The sequence below is a fragment of the Ranitomeya variabilis genome, chromosome 6 (genome assembly GCF_051348905.1).
Source record: "Ranitomeya variabilis isolate aRanVar5 chromosome 6, aRanVar5.hap1, whole genome shotgun sequence".
Classification (NCBI taxonomy): Eukaryota; Metazoa; Chordata; class Amphibia; order Anura; family Dendrobatidae; genus Ranitomeya; species Ranitomeya variabilis.
In genome coordinates, this window is record NC_135237.1 from 15,365,408 (window position 1) to 15,381,234 (window position 15,827).

General features: G+C 46.7%; 1 protein-coding gene across 3 annotated transcripts in view; it reads left to right on the forward strand.

The window, feature by feature from the left end:
* The window catches only part of CSPG5 (chondroitin sulfate proteoglycan 5), an 84,746-nt gene extending 70,767 nt beyond the window's left edge, over window positions 1–13,979 (forward strand). The window contains exons 4-6 of one of the 3 annotated variants that reach the window (XM_077267888.1): window positions 1,992–2,067; window positions 8,388–8,434; window positions 9,345–9,474. In XM_077267888.1, coding sequence (XP_077124003.1) covers window positions 1,992–2,067; window positions 8,388–8,390 — 79 coding nt within the window. In that variant the 3' untranslated portion in view covers window positions 8,391–8,434; window positions 9,345–9,474. Of the gene's footprint in view, window positions 1–1,991; window positions 2,149–8,387; window positions 8,435–9,344 lie in introns of all 3 variants that reach the window. The other 2 variants (XM_077267886.1, XM_077267887.1) reach the window with 2 other exon arrangements.
* The last annotated feature ends 1,848 nt before the right edge of the window (window positions 13,980–15,827 follow it).

Consider the following 15,827-nt stretch of genomic DNA (forward strand, 5'->3'; position numbering starts at 1 on the left):
TTGCATGCTTGTGGATGGCGCAGGTGGCGTTTTCCTCGGTGTGTGCACGTCTCGGTCTTCGTGGTGCGTTGTTTCCGCTGGTTCTTGTTCTGACTTTTTCATGGCGGCTCCGGACAAAGCCCCATCTGTCGGCCCCAAGAACAAGGAGCCCCCGCTGGGCAGCAGCTGTCCGCGGGCTTTACAGATCTGGACGAGGGTGGGGGGTGCACGCTTGTATTGTGGGTGATCTGCCAGGCGGAGGTAACCGGTGTGCGGGTGGTGCGGGCGGGCAGCTTCACAGAGACCTGATGACCTTGTGCCAACTCAACCTGCATCGGAATGATGGTCCCTGCTGGTCTCTTAAAGAGCCCTGCGCCATTGTTTCTGCACAGTGTGGTGGGTCTTCATGGAGAAGTCTACAGGTGCATCTTGGTGGTGAGATGCAAGGATCAGTCTGGGAGTGTTCATGTGCACTGAGTAGTTGATTTCCTTTCCCCACATACAAGTGAGGACGGAGAACAGAATACAGTTGTGTGAAAAAGTCTTTGCCCCCTTCCTGATTTCCTATTCTTTCCCATGTTTGTCACTTAAATATTTCCGATCAACAAACAAATGTAAATATTAGACAAAGATAACACAATAATCACACAATGCAGGTTATAAATGAAGGACTTTATCATTAAGGGAAAAGAAATCCAAACCTACAGGGCCCTGTGTTAAAAAGTGATTTCCCTCCCCCCAAAAACATGAAGTAGACCAAAAGTTCCTCAAAAGCTAGACCTCATTCCGCGATCCAAAGAAATCTGGAACAAATGAAAAACTAATTGAGATCTATCAGTCTTGAAAAGGATAAGAAGCCATTTCTAAAACTTTGGGACTCCAGCGAACCACAGTGAGAGCCATTATCCACAAATGGTGAAAACATGGACCAGTGGTGGACCTTCCCAGGAGTGGCCGGCTGACCAAAATTACCCCAGGAGATCAGTGAAGACTCACCCAAGAGGTCACTAAAGACCCCACAGCAAAATCCAAAGAACTGCAGGCCTCATTTGCCTCAGGTAAGGTCAGTGTTCATGACTCCACCATAAGAAAGAGACTGGTCAAAAATGGCATGGATGGCAGAGATCAAAGATATAAACCACTGCTGAGCAAGAAGAACATAACGGCTCATCTCAGTTTTGCCAAAAAACATGTTGATGATACCCGAGACTTTTGGGAGAATACTCTGTGGACTGCTGAGACAAAAGTGGAACTTCATGGAAGGTGTGTGTCCCATTACATCTGGCATAGAAGTAACACAGCATTTCAGAAAAGGAACATCATACCAACAGTAAATTATGGTGGTGGTAGTGTGATAGTCTGGGGCTGTTTTGATCCAAACCACACCAGCAAGTCCACCTCTGAATGGCTTAAGAAAAACAAAATTAAGACTTTGGAGTGGCCTAATCAAAGTTCTGATTGTAATCCGATTGAGATGCTGTGACCTTAAACAGGCGATTCATGCTCGTAAACCCTCAGTGTGGCTGAATTACAATAATTCTGCAAAGATATTTGGCCAAAATTCCTCCAGAGTGTTGTAAGACTCATTGCCAGTTATCGTAAACGCTTGACTGCAGTTGTTTCTGCCAAGGGCGACCCAACCAGTTATTAGTTTTAGGGGGCAAACACTTTTTCACACAGGGCCCTGGAGGTTTGGATTTCTTTTTCCTTAATGATAAAGATCTTCATTTATAACCTGCATCTTGTGATTATTTGTGTTATCTTTGTCTAATAATTACATTTGTTTGGTTATCAGAAACATTTAAGTGACAAACATGCAAAAGAAGAGGAAATCAGGGAGGGGGTGAACACTTTTTCACACCACTGTAGGTGCACCTTAGATTGTCTTCTGTAGTAGAGCCACCTACTATCCTCCTGGCCGTGGCTGATAACAGAGATTAGTTGTCTGTGTAGTGATGATATTTTCTCTCCATGCCTAGCGCAGCATTAATCTGTGGCCTCTTCTCTCGCAGCAGGTACCGGACTCCCTCTGAGCTCCACAACGATAATTTCTCGCTCTCTACCATTGCGGAAGGCTCACACCCAAATGTAAGGAAACTATGCGACACTCCATCTAAACTGTCCCCCCATGTCCGTGCAATGGCTTACTATGATAACGTTATCTGTCAGGTAACTCGTCTGTTTCATGTCTACCCTTCTGCATGCTGCAAGCTTCCCGCACTGAGCAGGGAGGGTTCAGAGAGCAGGGACAGGTGCACGATACCCCAATGTATGCCGGGACCCCAATATCCCCTACTGCATGTCTCCACCTATGCTATCACCAAATACACTAATAGACGAGGGAACGAAGCTGAAGTAAAGGTCTCCCTGCCTGCAATGGAGCTCCGAATGCTGCATGATGACTGCTAAACTGCAAGAACAAGTCCTCTCCATCCATTGTATCTTCTTCTCATCTCCATCTCTTCTACCTACTTATTTCCTTCTCTTGTGTCCCCTCATCTCAATCTCTTGTGTCCCCTCATCTCAATCTCTTGTGTCCCCTCATCTCAATCTCTTGTGTCCCCTCATCTGTCTCTTGCGTCCCCTTATCTCAATCTCTTGCGTCCCCTTATCTCAATCTCTTGCGTCCCCTTATCTCAATCTCTTGCGTCCCCTTCATCTCAATCTCTTGCGTCCCTTCATCTCAATCTCTTGTGTCCCTTCATCTCAATCTCTCGTGTCCCCATCGCCATCCCTTATCTCCTAATCTACATCTCTTGTGTTTTCATCTTTCTCTTGTCTTCTCATCTCCTTCACTTGTCTTCTCATCTCCATCTATTGTGTCACCTAGTCTCCATCTCTTGCATCACCTTATCGCCAACTCGTGTCTCGGACTCCAACCCTTATCTCCTCATCTACATCTCTTGTCTTCTCATCTCCTTCTCTTGTGTCTTCTCGTCTTCTTCTCTTGTATATCCTCTTCTCCATTTCTTGTATTTTGTCTCCCTATCTTGTCTCTTCGTCTCCATCTCTTGTCTACTAGTCTCAATCTCTTGTGTCGTCTCAATCTCTTGTACCTCCTCATCACTATGTCTTGCATCTTGTCTCCATCTCGTGTCTCCATCTCTTGTATCTCCTCGTCTCCATCTCTTGTCTCCTCGTCTCCATCTCTTGTGTCTCCTCGTCTCCATCTCTTGTGTCTCCTCGTCTCCATCTCTTGTGTCTCCTCGTCTCCATCTCTTGTGTCTCCTCGTCTCCATCTCTTGTGTCTCCTCGTCTCCATCTCTTGCATCTTTTCTCCATGCATTGAGTCTCTTTTGTCTCTTCATTGCATCTCTTTTGTCTCTTCATTTCCATCTCTTGTGTCTTGTTTCCATCTCTTTTTTTGTCTCCTCGTCTCTATTTCTTGTCTCCTCATCTCCATTTTTCTATTTTTTGTGTATATCTCTTGTATTTCCTCACCTACATCTCTCGTGTCTCCTCCTCTCCATCTCTTGCGTTTCCTCGTCTCCATCTCTCGTGTTTCCTTGTCTCCAACTCTTGTGTCTCCTCATCTCCATCTTTTGCATCTCCATCTCGTGTCTCCTTGTCTCCATCTCTCGTGTCTCCTCGTCTCCCTCTCTCGTGTGTCCTCATCTACATCTCTTGCGTATCCATCTCTCGTGTCTTCTCATCTTCATCTCTTGCGTTCCCTCGTCTCCTTGTCTCCATCTCTCATGTTTCGTCTCCCTCTCTCGTGTCTCCTTATCTCCATCTCTCGTGTCTCCTCATCTCCATCTCTTGTGCCTCCTCAACTCCATCTCTCGTGTCTCCTCATCTCCATCTCTCATGTCTCATCTCCATCTCTTGCGTCTCCATCTCATGTCTCCTTGTCTCCAACTTTCGTGTCTCCTCATCTCCATCTTTCATGTCTCCTCGTCTCCATCTCTTGCGTTCCATCGTCTCCTTCTCGTGTCTTCTTGTCTTCATCTCTAGCATCTTGTCTCCATTTTTCACATTTCAGCCCCTCTGCATATTGTTTGCTATTGTTTTACTCTGCTATATTAAGTCTGCACTGTTACGAACGCTGAACGTTTGTTTTCCATCAGCTGTACATAACACTGCACTTTAATGACCCTTGACCCTTACCCCTTCACTGCAGCATCCTCGTCCTCGCTCACCTTTTTGGCTCTTGATGTTGCCTGTATGTGAAGTACTACAGACAGGTTTCTACTGGATCCTGTAAGGGTCACTGCACAACGTATTTACCCACAGACACAAGGACACACATCTGTATGAGTTACTGGAGTTACACATTCTGATTAAATCCATCTTGTCACATATATATGGGAGTAGAACACGATGTATACATCATTATATACGGGACCCTCTGAACCCGCCCTCCCACAGTGATATCCCAGCTAGACGCTGTCTGCTTCATGTTCTCTCTATGTCCTACAACCCTCCTGTCACCCTTCATGGTCGGTACCAGGTGTCCCATCATCACCGTGTATGTCAGACTGTACGGAATAATCATTACTACCTGTAATACATGGACAGCAGCAATGCAAACAGGAAGAACATACAGCGGCAGAATAGTGAGTGCAGCTCTGGAGTAATACAGGAGGTAACTCGGGATCAGTAATGTAATGTATGAACATAGTGACTGCACCAGCAGAATAGTGAGTGCAGCTCTGGGGTATAATACAGGATGTAACTCAGGATCAGTAATGTATGTACACAGTGACTGCACCAGCAGAATAGTGAGTGCAGCTCTGGGGTATAATACAGGATGTAACTCAGGATCAGTAATGTATGTACACAGTGACTGCACCAGCAGAATAGTGAGTGCAGCTCTGGGGTATAATACAGGATGTAACTCAGGATCAGTAATGTAATGTATGTACACAGTGACTCCACCAGCAGAATAGTGAGTGCAGCTCTGGAGTATAATACAGGATGTAACTCAGGATCAGTAATGTAATGTATGTACACAGTGACTGCACCAGCAGAATAGTGAGTGCAGCTCTGGAGTATAATATAGGATGTAACTCAGGATCAGTAATGTAATGTATGTACACAGTGACTGTACCAGCAGAATAGTGAGTGCAGCTCTGGGGTATAATACAGGATGTAACTCAGGATCAGTAATGTAATGTATGTACACAGTGACTGCACCAGCAGAATAGTGAGTGCACCAGCAGAATAGTGAGTGCAGCTCTGGAGTATAATACAGGATGTAACTCAGGATCAGTAATGTAATGTATGTACACAGTGACTGCACCAGCAGAATAGTGAGTGCAGCCCTGGGGTATAATACAGGATGTAACTCAGGATCAGTAATGTAATGTATGTACACAGTGACTGCACCAGCAGAATAGTGAGTGCAGCTCTGGGGTATAATACAGGATGTAACTCAGGATCAGTAATGTAATGTATGTACACAGTGACTGCACCAGCAGAATAGTGCGTGCAGCTCTGGGGTATAATACAGGATGTAACTCAGGATCAGTAATGTAATGTATGTACACGGTGACTGCACCGGCAGAATAGTGAGTGCAGCTCTGGGGTATAATACAGGAGGTAACTCAGGATCAGTAATGTAATGTATGTACACAGTGACTGCACCAGCAGAATAGTGCGTGCAGCTCTGGGGTATAATACAGGATGTAACTCAGGATCAGTAATGTAATGTATGTATACAGTGACTGCACCAGCAGAATAGTGAGTGCAGCTCTGGGGTATAATACAGGATGTAACTCAGGATCAGTAATGTAATGTATGTACACAGTGACTGCACCAGCAGAATAGTGAGTGCAGCTCTGGAGTATGCGTGTATGCAGGATGTAACTCCGGACTCTCTTGTTGGTTATCTGTGATTACAATCTTTGGTCTCTATGTGCAGATTGTTTATTTCTGTGGTGGAGACATTTTGATAGTGAGAAGTATTTTTTGTTCAGAATTTAGGTGACATTTATGGGAACAGGTTGTTTAGACTTTATCAAAATGTTCCATCTGTAGTCTTGAAAAGAGCAGACATTGAGGCTCCTCCCCTTACTGAGGCTCCTCCCCTCACTGAAGCCCCTCCCCATTCTTTTGCTGCAGTTTCCTGGTTTCCTTGTCACACTGGAGGTTTTGTTACTTGTATAATGTTCTGTTATCACTGATACATAACTGTATCTGCACATATGGAATTTATGCTTATATGCAGCCAATCAAAACAATCAGTGCTGCAGTGTAAAGCATGGAAGCAGAGCAGCACCTATAGGAAAGCTATGGATTACACCCTGATCGTATCTGAGCCAGGAAAAGGAAAGCTGCAGGGTAAAGCATGGAAGAGGAGGACAGGCTGCAGGGTAAAGCATGGAAGAGGAGGACAGCCTGCAGGGTAAAGCATGGAAGAGGAGGACAGCCTGCAGGGTAAAGCATGGAAGAGGAGGACAGCCTGCAGGGTAAAGCATGGAAGAGGAGGACAGCCTGCAGGGTAAAGCATGGAAGAGGAGGAGACAGCCTGCAGGGTAAAGCATGGAAGAGGAGGACAGTAAACCTTTGATAAGGCAGGAGACGGGATCTCTGACTCCAATAGCTGAGTAGAGCAGAGCTGCAGTGTAAAGCACGTCGAGGACATGGCGCTTGACTCCGTGATGAGACCGCAGACAGGTTTCATCTTTGTAACCTTTTCTGCTGTACGAATGCAAATGGCCGAGGAGTGTGAGGGGTTAAGCGAGCTGTGTGTGCAGCGATATGGTGACGGCGTCTGCGCGTCCTGCCAAGTCTGCGCCTAAATCCGACATTTATCCCTTCACGCGACTGGAAGCATCTGGGCACGGCGGGCGGCGTCACCGTCCTGGCATAACCCGGAATCACCGCGAGGATCGGCACAGCATTGTGTGCCACGGATACATTGTACCAAACCGTCAGCAGTGTGAGCAGGAGACCCTGGGAGTCTCTCCTATAGACTCGCGCAGCTGAGGCCTTGTTACAATGTATCAGTGTGGAGAGCAGGACTGGAGGGTGGTTTGTGGTCAGGATGAATATCCCTCCATGGCGGTGACTGCGGGGGGCTCGCGCTGTGTGATGGATGCTCACTGGACCGTTGTGTGCCGAGACGGCTGTTGCTAGGCAACCAGATCCGGACTCCAGGCGGGAAAAAGGCCCAGGGACAACAATTACCGTCTGAGTGAACCGGCCGCGATTAATCCGCCGCCGAGGCCCTGACACAAAGGAGCTCAGTCCTGACGAGTGAAATTCCAGGTTATGGATTATTGGTTTTTATCAATTATTTTAGGTTTTTTTTTTCCACTTTTCATTTTCAAAAACAGAATGCCAGTCCCTATTAATTTCCCTTACACTCCCCCCTATCAGTGACTGAAGTGGTACATCCCAACAGGCTTCTTTCATCTGTGACATGTGCAGGTGTGAGCAGCCAATCAGGAGGGTGGTGTGAAGTCATGTGACCGGTGGCGTGTACCTTTATAAGCCTCCTCTTCCCCAGACGAGTCAGTGCGCAGCCGTCCTGGAGCGGGACAGCATTTCTATCATCTGTGACCCCAGCGGTGACACCGATCCCAGACTGCACCATTCCCATGCACCCAGCACTTAGAATTACTTTTTTTCCCCTCATTTTTGGGGTTTTAATTTTTTTTTTTTTTTTTTATCTGTTCCTATGGCGGGTCCGGTTTCATTACTGCAAGCTCCCGGTACTCCCAGCAGTGACACATGTGACTCTGGGCAGCAAGTGTGGCAGCAACCAGGGCCAAGGAGAACCCAGAGCAATTAAAGGGGTCTGATCTGTAGCCTGAAATGTGGGATCTGGGGTTGACTTGGGCTCTAGTAATCTGCATTTGAGTCACCATCACAGATTCCCCCCAAAATACCAGACAATTTAGGGGTCCAGAATAATGTTGGAGTCTGGCCTTTATTAAAGGGATCTCTAGGCTTCATACAAACATTAATATACCTTTTTTGAATATTGTAAGGATCAGGGACTTCCCTTATTGTGTTCCCTGCAGGTTTTGTAAGAGAATCTGGTTACAATGTATCACAGCCCCTGATTCTGGACCTATACATTGATGCTTGTCATTACGTGGACTTCCCCTTTAAATCCTCCATACTTCAGAGATGAGCTATAGGTCCCATCGCTCCAGTCTGGATGTACGGTGGCTTTACTATTGATATTCTGCAGTGAGAGCCGCTGTGCGTGATGTTCCCACCTATTGACCGTCCTTACAATAGACTAATGTGATGGTCTTTATGGGGAGGGGGGCAATTATAGGGCCCCCCCGGCCCTGTCCCTGATTAGGAGAGGTGCCAGCGTCTCTGCTTCTTTCTCCTCTGCTGCTCGCTCTATAGTCTGAATTTTCTAGATGGCAGTTCCCCTCCCCCCGCCAGCTTCTGCGCCAGTAACGCTGTACTTTATGCTCACAAACTGTTTTTCTTATTGACTGCAGTAAATTTTCATATCCGGCGAGAAAATAAATAAAAAATCTCATGGAAAGTAAGTACAAATCGCTATACTGTATGATAAAGATAGGCGGCGTTATGCATGTGATTGTCCTTTAAGAATAATTAGATGCATCATTCCACATTGTGGTTCGTTTATTGTAAGCCAACCCTTTAGGCTATGTGCACAAGTCAGGATTTCTGGCAGAAATTTTCCTGACAAAAAACAGACCTTTCTGCCAGAAATCCGCATGGTTTTTGACGCGTTTTTTTGTGCGTTTTTTCCAAATGCATAGAATGGCAGGAAAAACGTGGAAAATCCTCTAAATTAATGAACATGCTGCTTTTTTTACCGCAATGCGTTTTTTTGGCGGAAAAAAACGCACCATGTGCACAAAACATGCAGAATGCATTCTAAATGATAGAATGCATAATGTATGCGTTTTTAATGAGTTTTTATCGCGAAAAAACCTGAACGTTTGCACATAGCCTTACTGTAAAATACAGCTGGGATTAAAGTGGAGAGCCCCTTTAAGTCTTCGCTGTTCACTAGTTACTACCAACCCTAAACTCCATGGACTGCCCCTGGGGCTTTCTGACTCCTAATTCTAGTAAACCAGTTACCCTTCTATGAACTCGACTTTTACTGGTTACACTGAATTACTGTTGGCCCATTAGTCAGTGATAAAACCCCCAGTACCTTGTATTTCGGGCAACACGTGATACATTGTATATTAGATACCACATTACATTATCTCACATATCAGAAGACACATTGTGTATCAGATATCACATCGGAGATTTACTTGGATTTCCAGGTGTAAGTGAAATGTAACATTGTTTTGGGGTGACATTGCATCCCGTGCAGCACATGAGAATATCTGATTTGTGGGGAACCGCCATGGGTTCAGAATCAACCCCACTTCCTCCAATACTTCAATTTACATAATGTGTCTGTTTTACAGGAGGATCCCAGTGCTCCCCAGAAGGTGCAGGATCTGCCCAAGGCTTGCCTGAAGGACGAGGAACCTTTCAACATACAGAACTCTCTATCGCCCAAACATGAGAGTGGTAAAGGAGATCCGGATATTGTGGATGTCAACTGTGTCCTTAACAACTTAACATGAGGAAAGTCGAATGGAGAGAGATGACCTAGGAGATGCAAGAGCCATCTTCTCTGAACTTCTCCAGTGCTGAAGGAGCTGGTGAAAGAAGCCGATCACTGTCTCCTCCAGCACTGACAGGGGTTAAATAATTCATTACCACGTCGCCCCTCTAATGTGCCCCCATTTCCTTGGCATGCTTTGGTGTATTTTGTACAGAGATATGCAAAAAAAGAAAGATGGAACTGTGATTTTTAAGGAATGATCCCAGTGTGTGATGATCGGATGTAGACTGGAGAAATCATACTCTAAAAGATGGAAACTGATGTAGGTTAAGGTGCATCCCTGTCCCACAGACGCCGCCATTGTCTCTAAGATCCGGTAACATCACTAATACACTAAATGTGAACGTAGAACCAATACTAGACTGTAGTCTGTGATGTCACTGCCTCCAATGACATCACAGCAGCAGATTGTGTCTGACGTGAGCTTACATCATGGTCTGATCACATGCACTAAACCCATCATCACTTCTTCCGGTGACTTATGGCGCAGCTGCAACATTTGCTTTTTAGGTAATTGGCATTTACAGTGGAATCTCCGCGAGTCTGCGCCCAGTTTTTCCTTTTTATGAGTCCCCAGGTGCAAAGCTAGAGGGAGTACAGAGGTTGTATTTGCACCCAGAGGCTTCGCTGCCCTTGTGCCTACCATCCCCAGACCTTGGGTCGGGTTCCTCTTGGCCTTCCTAACCCTTTCCATCTTTTCCAGTACAAAACGGAGTTTGGGCTGACCCAATCCCTTCCTTTTTATGGGCTCCAGGTGCATTGCTATAGGAGCTGCAAGGGTTACAGTTGGACCCAAAAGCTACTTTACTCCTGTGCCTACCATCCCGGGACAGCAGGGTGCAGTTCTTGGCCTTCCTAACCACATGTAGAGAGGCACTTTAGAGCTACCATAGGATGTGCAGGGGTTGCAATCTGGCCCAAAGGCTAAGCTACCCTTGTGCCTACCATCCCAGCACAGCAGGGTCCGGCTCTTCTTGGCCTCTTCAACCTCCTTTCCTTTTTTTACGGGCCTCCAGGAGCTAAATGATTACAGGGGCCCAGTGGTACAAATTATGCACTAAGGCCAAGGAGCACCATATTATGTCACTGTGGGCCCCGTAGAAGCTGCATGTGGGCCCCAAGAGCTTTACTGTATAAGGTTCTGTTAGTGTATAGCAGTGCTCTGAACCCTGTGGCTCTGCAGCTGTAGCTCCCAGCATGCCCTGACTGCCTGCTTTCATAGGTCGGACACCACAGTTGTACTGGAAAGCAGTTTATAGCCCCCACAAGATATGTCTGAGTCGTGGAGACGAGGATAAGCCCGTAATCTGCAGCTGCGACCACGAGTCTTGAGGTGACCGCTCTTATCTCCGTCTAATCCTCTTTTCTGGATTGGGACAGTCTGTTCCTCTCCTAGAGACTTGTAACCTGGGAGTCTGCGGCCGGGTATTTTATGGCCTTATGTCCAGTACAGCCTTATATAGGGATCGTTTGTTACCGGGATTCGGGAAGTGAGTGGTTCCCGGACTGGGGGAGACTCGGACTGCTAGTGGATGATGCTAGGGCGTCAATGGTCATGAGAGGTAGGGCTCAGTGGGGACTTATATGATGTCGATTGATGATCAATATTAATGATTGACATGAAGATGGGTAGTGACCATCATCAATGATCGGATCGTTGACTTTGGTAATGGTTAAGGTTAATGAATGGCCAGTGGGCATTGGGTAGTGATCACAAATGGCATCTGAGCGGGTTATTAGGTATTGATTGGTGCTGAGGACATTGGGTAGTGATCAAAGAATGTGATTGGCTATTGGGCAGGACATTGGGTAGTGATCACTACTGATGATTGGCTGTTGAGCAGGACATTGGGCAGTGATCGCTGCTTGTGATTGGTTGTTGGACAGGACATTGTGTAGTGATTAAAACTTGTGATTGACTGTTGGGCAGGACATTGAATAGTGATCACTGCTTTTATTGGCTGTTGAGCAGGACATTGGGTAGTGATCACTGCTTGTGATTGGCTATTGGGCAGGACATTGGGTAGTGATCACTGCTTGTGATTGGCTGTTGGGCAGGACATTGTGTAGTGATCACTGCTTGTGATTGGCTGTTGGGCAGGACATTGGGTAGTGATCACTGCTTGTGATTGGCTGTTGGGCAGGACATTGGGTAGTGATCACTGCTTTTATTGGCTGTTGAGCAGGACATTGGGTAGCGATCACTGCTTGTGATTGGCTGTTGGGCAGGACATTGTGTAGTGATCACTGCTTGTGATTGGCTGTTGGGCAGGACATTGGGTAGTGATCACTGCTTGTGATTGGCTGTTGGGCAGGACATTGGGTAGTGATCACTGCTTTTATTGGCTGTTGAGCAGGACATTGGGTAGTGATCACTGCTTGTGATTGGCTATTGGGCAGGACATTGGGTAGTGATCACTGCTTGTGATTGGCTGTTGGGCAGGACATTGGGTAGTGATCACTGCTTGTGATTGGCTGTTGGGCAGGACATTGGGTAGTGATCACTGCTTGTGATTGGCTGTTGGGCAGGACATTGTGTAGTGATCACTGCTTGTGATTGGCTGTTGGGCAGGACATTGGGTAGTGATCACTGCTTGTGATTGGCTGTTGGGCAGGACATTGGGTAGTGATCACTGCTTGTGATTGGCTGTTGGTGAGGACATTGGGTAGTGATCACTGCTTGTGATTGGCTGTTGGGCAGGACATTGGGTAGTGATCACTGCTTGTGATTGGCTGTTGGGCAGGACATTGGGTAGTGATCACTGCTTGTGATTGGCTGTTGGGCAGGACATTGGGTAGTGATCACTGCTTGTGATTGGCTGTTGGGCAGGACATTGGGTAGTGATCACTGCTTGTGATTGGCTGTTGGGACAGGACATTGGGTAGTGATCACTGCTTGTGATTGGCTGTTGGACAGGATATTGGGTAGCGATTACTGCTTGTGATTGGCTGTTGGGCAGGACATTGTGTAGTGATCACTGCTTGTGATTGGCTGTTGGGGAGGACATTGGGTAGTGATCACTGCTTGTGATTGGCTGTTGGGCAGGACATTGTATAGTGATCACTGCTTGTGATTGGCTGTTGGGCAGGACATTGTGTAGTGATCACTGCTTGTGATTGGCTGTTGGGCAGGACATTGGGTAGTGATCACTGCTTGTGATTGGCTGTTGGGCAGGACATTGGGTAGTGATCACTGCTTGTGATTGGCTGTTGGTGAGGACATTGGGTAGTGATCACTGCTTGTGATTGGCTGTTGGGCAGGACATTGGGTAGTGATCACTGCTTGTGATTGGCTGTTGGGCAGGACATTGGGTAGTGATCACTGCTTGTGATTGGCTGTTGGGCAGGACATTGGGTAGTGATCACTGCTTGTGATTGGCTGTTGGGCAGGACATTGGGTAGTGATCACTGCTTGTGATTGGCTGTTGGGACAGGACATTGGGTAGTGATCACTGCTTGTGATTGGCTGTTGGACAGGATATTGGGTAGCGATCACTGCTTGTGATTGGCTGTTGGGCAGGACATTGTGTAGTGATCACTGCTTGTGATTGGCTGTTGGGGAGGACATTGTGTAGTGATCACTGCTTGTGATTGGCTGTTGGACAGGATATTGGGTAGTGATCACTGCTTGTGATTAGCTGTTGGGCAGGACATTGAGTAGTGATCACTGCTTGTGATTAGCTGTTGGGCAGGACATTGGGTAGTGATCACTGCTTGTGATTGGCTGTTGGGCAGGACATTGTGTAGTGATCACTGCTTGTGATTGGCTGTTGGACAGGATATTGGGTAGCGATCACTGCTTGTGATTGGCTGTTGGGCAGGACATTGTGTAGTGATCACTGCTTGTGATTGGCTGTTGGACAGGATATTGGGTAGCGATTACTGCTTGTGATTAGCTGTTGGGCAGGACATTGGGTAGTGATCACTGCTTGTGATTAGCTGTTGGGCAGGACATTGGGTAGTGATTGATTCTGGTTTTGGCAACTTTAAGTGATTATGTTGAAGCCTTGGCTGGTGATCATCATCATCATGTCTTCCCCTCAGAGATGGCACAGGGCAGGAGAGACACATGGACTGTTCATCCCAGAATGCCCCATAGTGAAACGTTTCCTCTTATGACACATGGTGACAGGGGTCCCAATAGGACAGAGCCCAGGCCCGGCCCACCATCCTGCACCCTCAGAGACGTAGGCAGGCATTGGACATGTGATGAGTGTTGTCTGGCGCGTGCGTGTGCCCTGCGTGTCCCGTTTTTCCGCTTGAGTCGGCCCTTGTACTACTGCCATGTGTGATTTCTAAAATGATAAAACAATGAAACCTTCGCTGTGCGCAGCCAAATTTTTTTGTACTTTCACCCAACTTTTTTTGGAAATAATGTAAAATAAAAAGGTTAAAAGGAAAATTCAACCGAAATAAAACGTTTTTAAAGTTATGACTCCTTGGAATCAATAAAATCACTGTGTGTGTGTGTGTGGGGTTAATGTGTGCGTGCGTGCGTGCAGGGTCACTGTGTGTGTGTGTGTGTGTGTGTGTGTGTGTGTACATGCGTGCGTGGGGTCAATGTGTTTGTGCGGTCAGTGTGTGCGTGTGCTGGGTCAGTGCGTGTATGTTCGGGGTCAGGGTCTCTATACAGTGGCATGTATAACTTTGTGCACCTCTGGTCAAAATTACTGCTATTGTGAACTGTTTAACCCTTATAGAGATCATTTAATCTTCAACTTGCTGAAGTTACAGATGACACATTTCCTTTATATTTTAGGCAAAAAAAGAAAATGCATTTTAAAAATTACAAAAAGAAAAGTGGGTCGATGCCAAAGTTTGGGCACCCTTGGAGATTTGTGTGCTCAGATAACTTGTGGAGAAAAAAGGGCAGACAATTTCAGGAAAAGAACATCTCACCAACCATTAGGCATGGTGGTAGATCAATTTATTATTATTATTATACATTTTTATAGCGCCATTTATTCCATGGCGCTTTACATGTGAACGGGGCAAATATAGACAAATACAATAAACATGAGGGGAAAAAAACAAGGCACTAACAGGTACATTAGGAGAGAGGACCCTGCTCGCGAGGGCTCACAGTCTGCAGAGGATGGCTGAGGATACACTAGGAGAGGGCAGAGCTGGTTGTGCGGCGGTTCAGTAGACTGAGGATCACTGCAGGCTGTAGGCTTGTCGGAAGAGGTGGGTCTTCAGGTTCTTTTTGACGGTTTCTATGGTAGGCAAGAGTCATGCTTTGGGATTGTGTTGCAGCCAATGGCACGGGGAACATTTCATGGGTAGAGGGAAGAATTTAGTCAGTGAAATTTCAACAAAATCTTGATGCAAACATAACAGCATCTGTAAAAAAGCTGAAGGTGAAAAGAGGAGGAGGATGAGGAAGGCTTCTACAAATAGATAATGAGTAGTGATGAGCGAGTGTGCGCGTTACTCTAGATTTCCCAAGCATGCTCGGGTGGTCTCCGAGTATTTTGGCGTGCTCCGAGATTTAGTTTATGTCGACACAACTGCATGAATACATGTGGGGATTCCCTAACAAACAGGCAATCCCTGCATGTATTCAAGCTGTCTAGCAGCCGCAAATCATGCAGCTGTGTCGACATACGTAAACTAAATCTCCGAGCAGTCACAAATACTCGGAGACCACTCAAGCAACGAGTATACTCGCTCATCACTAATAATGATCCTAAACACACGTCACAATCCACTATAGACATTCATGATTCCTCTGCTCAGTGTCTGGGACTCGGTGATGGACAGCTCTGCCAACCTATCCTGTGCTGGGGCGTGCTGAGCTGTCGGTGGTCCTATCTGAGACTGGGAGGTGCAGAGATTTCCACAGGTGCTCCCTGTTCTTGGTAATTGCCCTGCTATTCAGGAGAGCTGTCTGGCTCAGATCACTGTCAGTCAAAAGCTTATTCTGAGCCTGTGCTCTCTGGTGTGTGTCGCCTGTACCCTGTGCAGTAAGTTCCGATACTCCGCTGCTGACCTTTGGACCGTGTTCTGACAACCCGTTTGTTATTGCCCCTTTGCTTATCTGCTATTTCTCTGGTATTCTGACCCTGGCATGTGACCTGACTTACGACTTCGTATTTTCCCTTGGTTGACTATGCGCTCTTTTGGTATTGACTCCGGAACGTCTGACTGCGCTGATTCACGGCCTGTTCTTGGGTTGTGACTGGCATCACATAGACCTCAAAAGGCACACGTTGAAGGTTTTACAATGAACCTCACAGTCCCCGGAGCTGAACATCACTACAAATCTGTGGCGAGACCT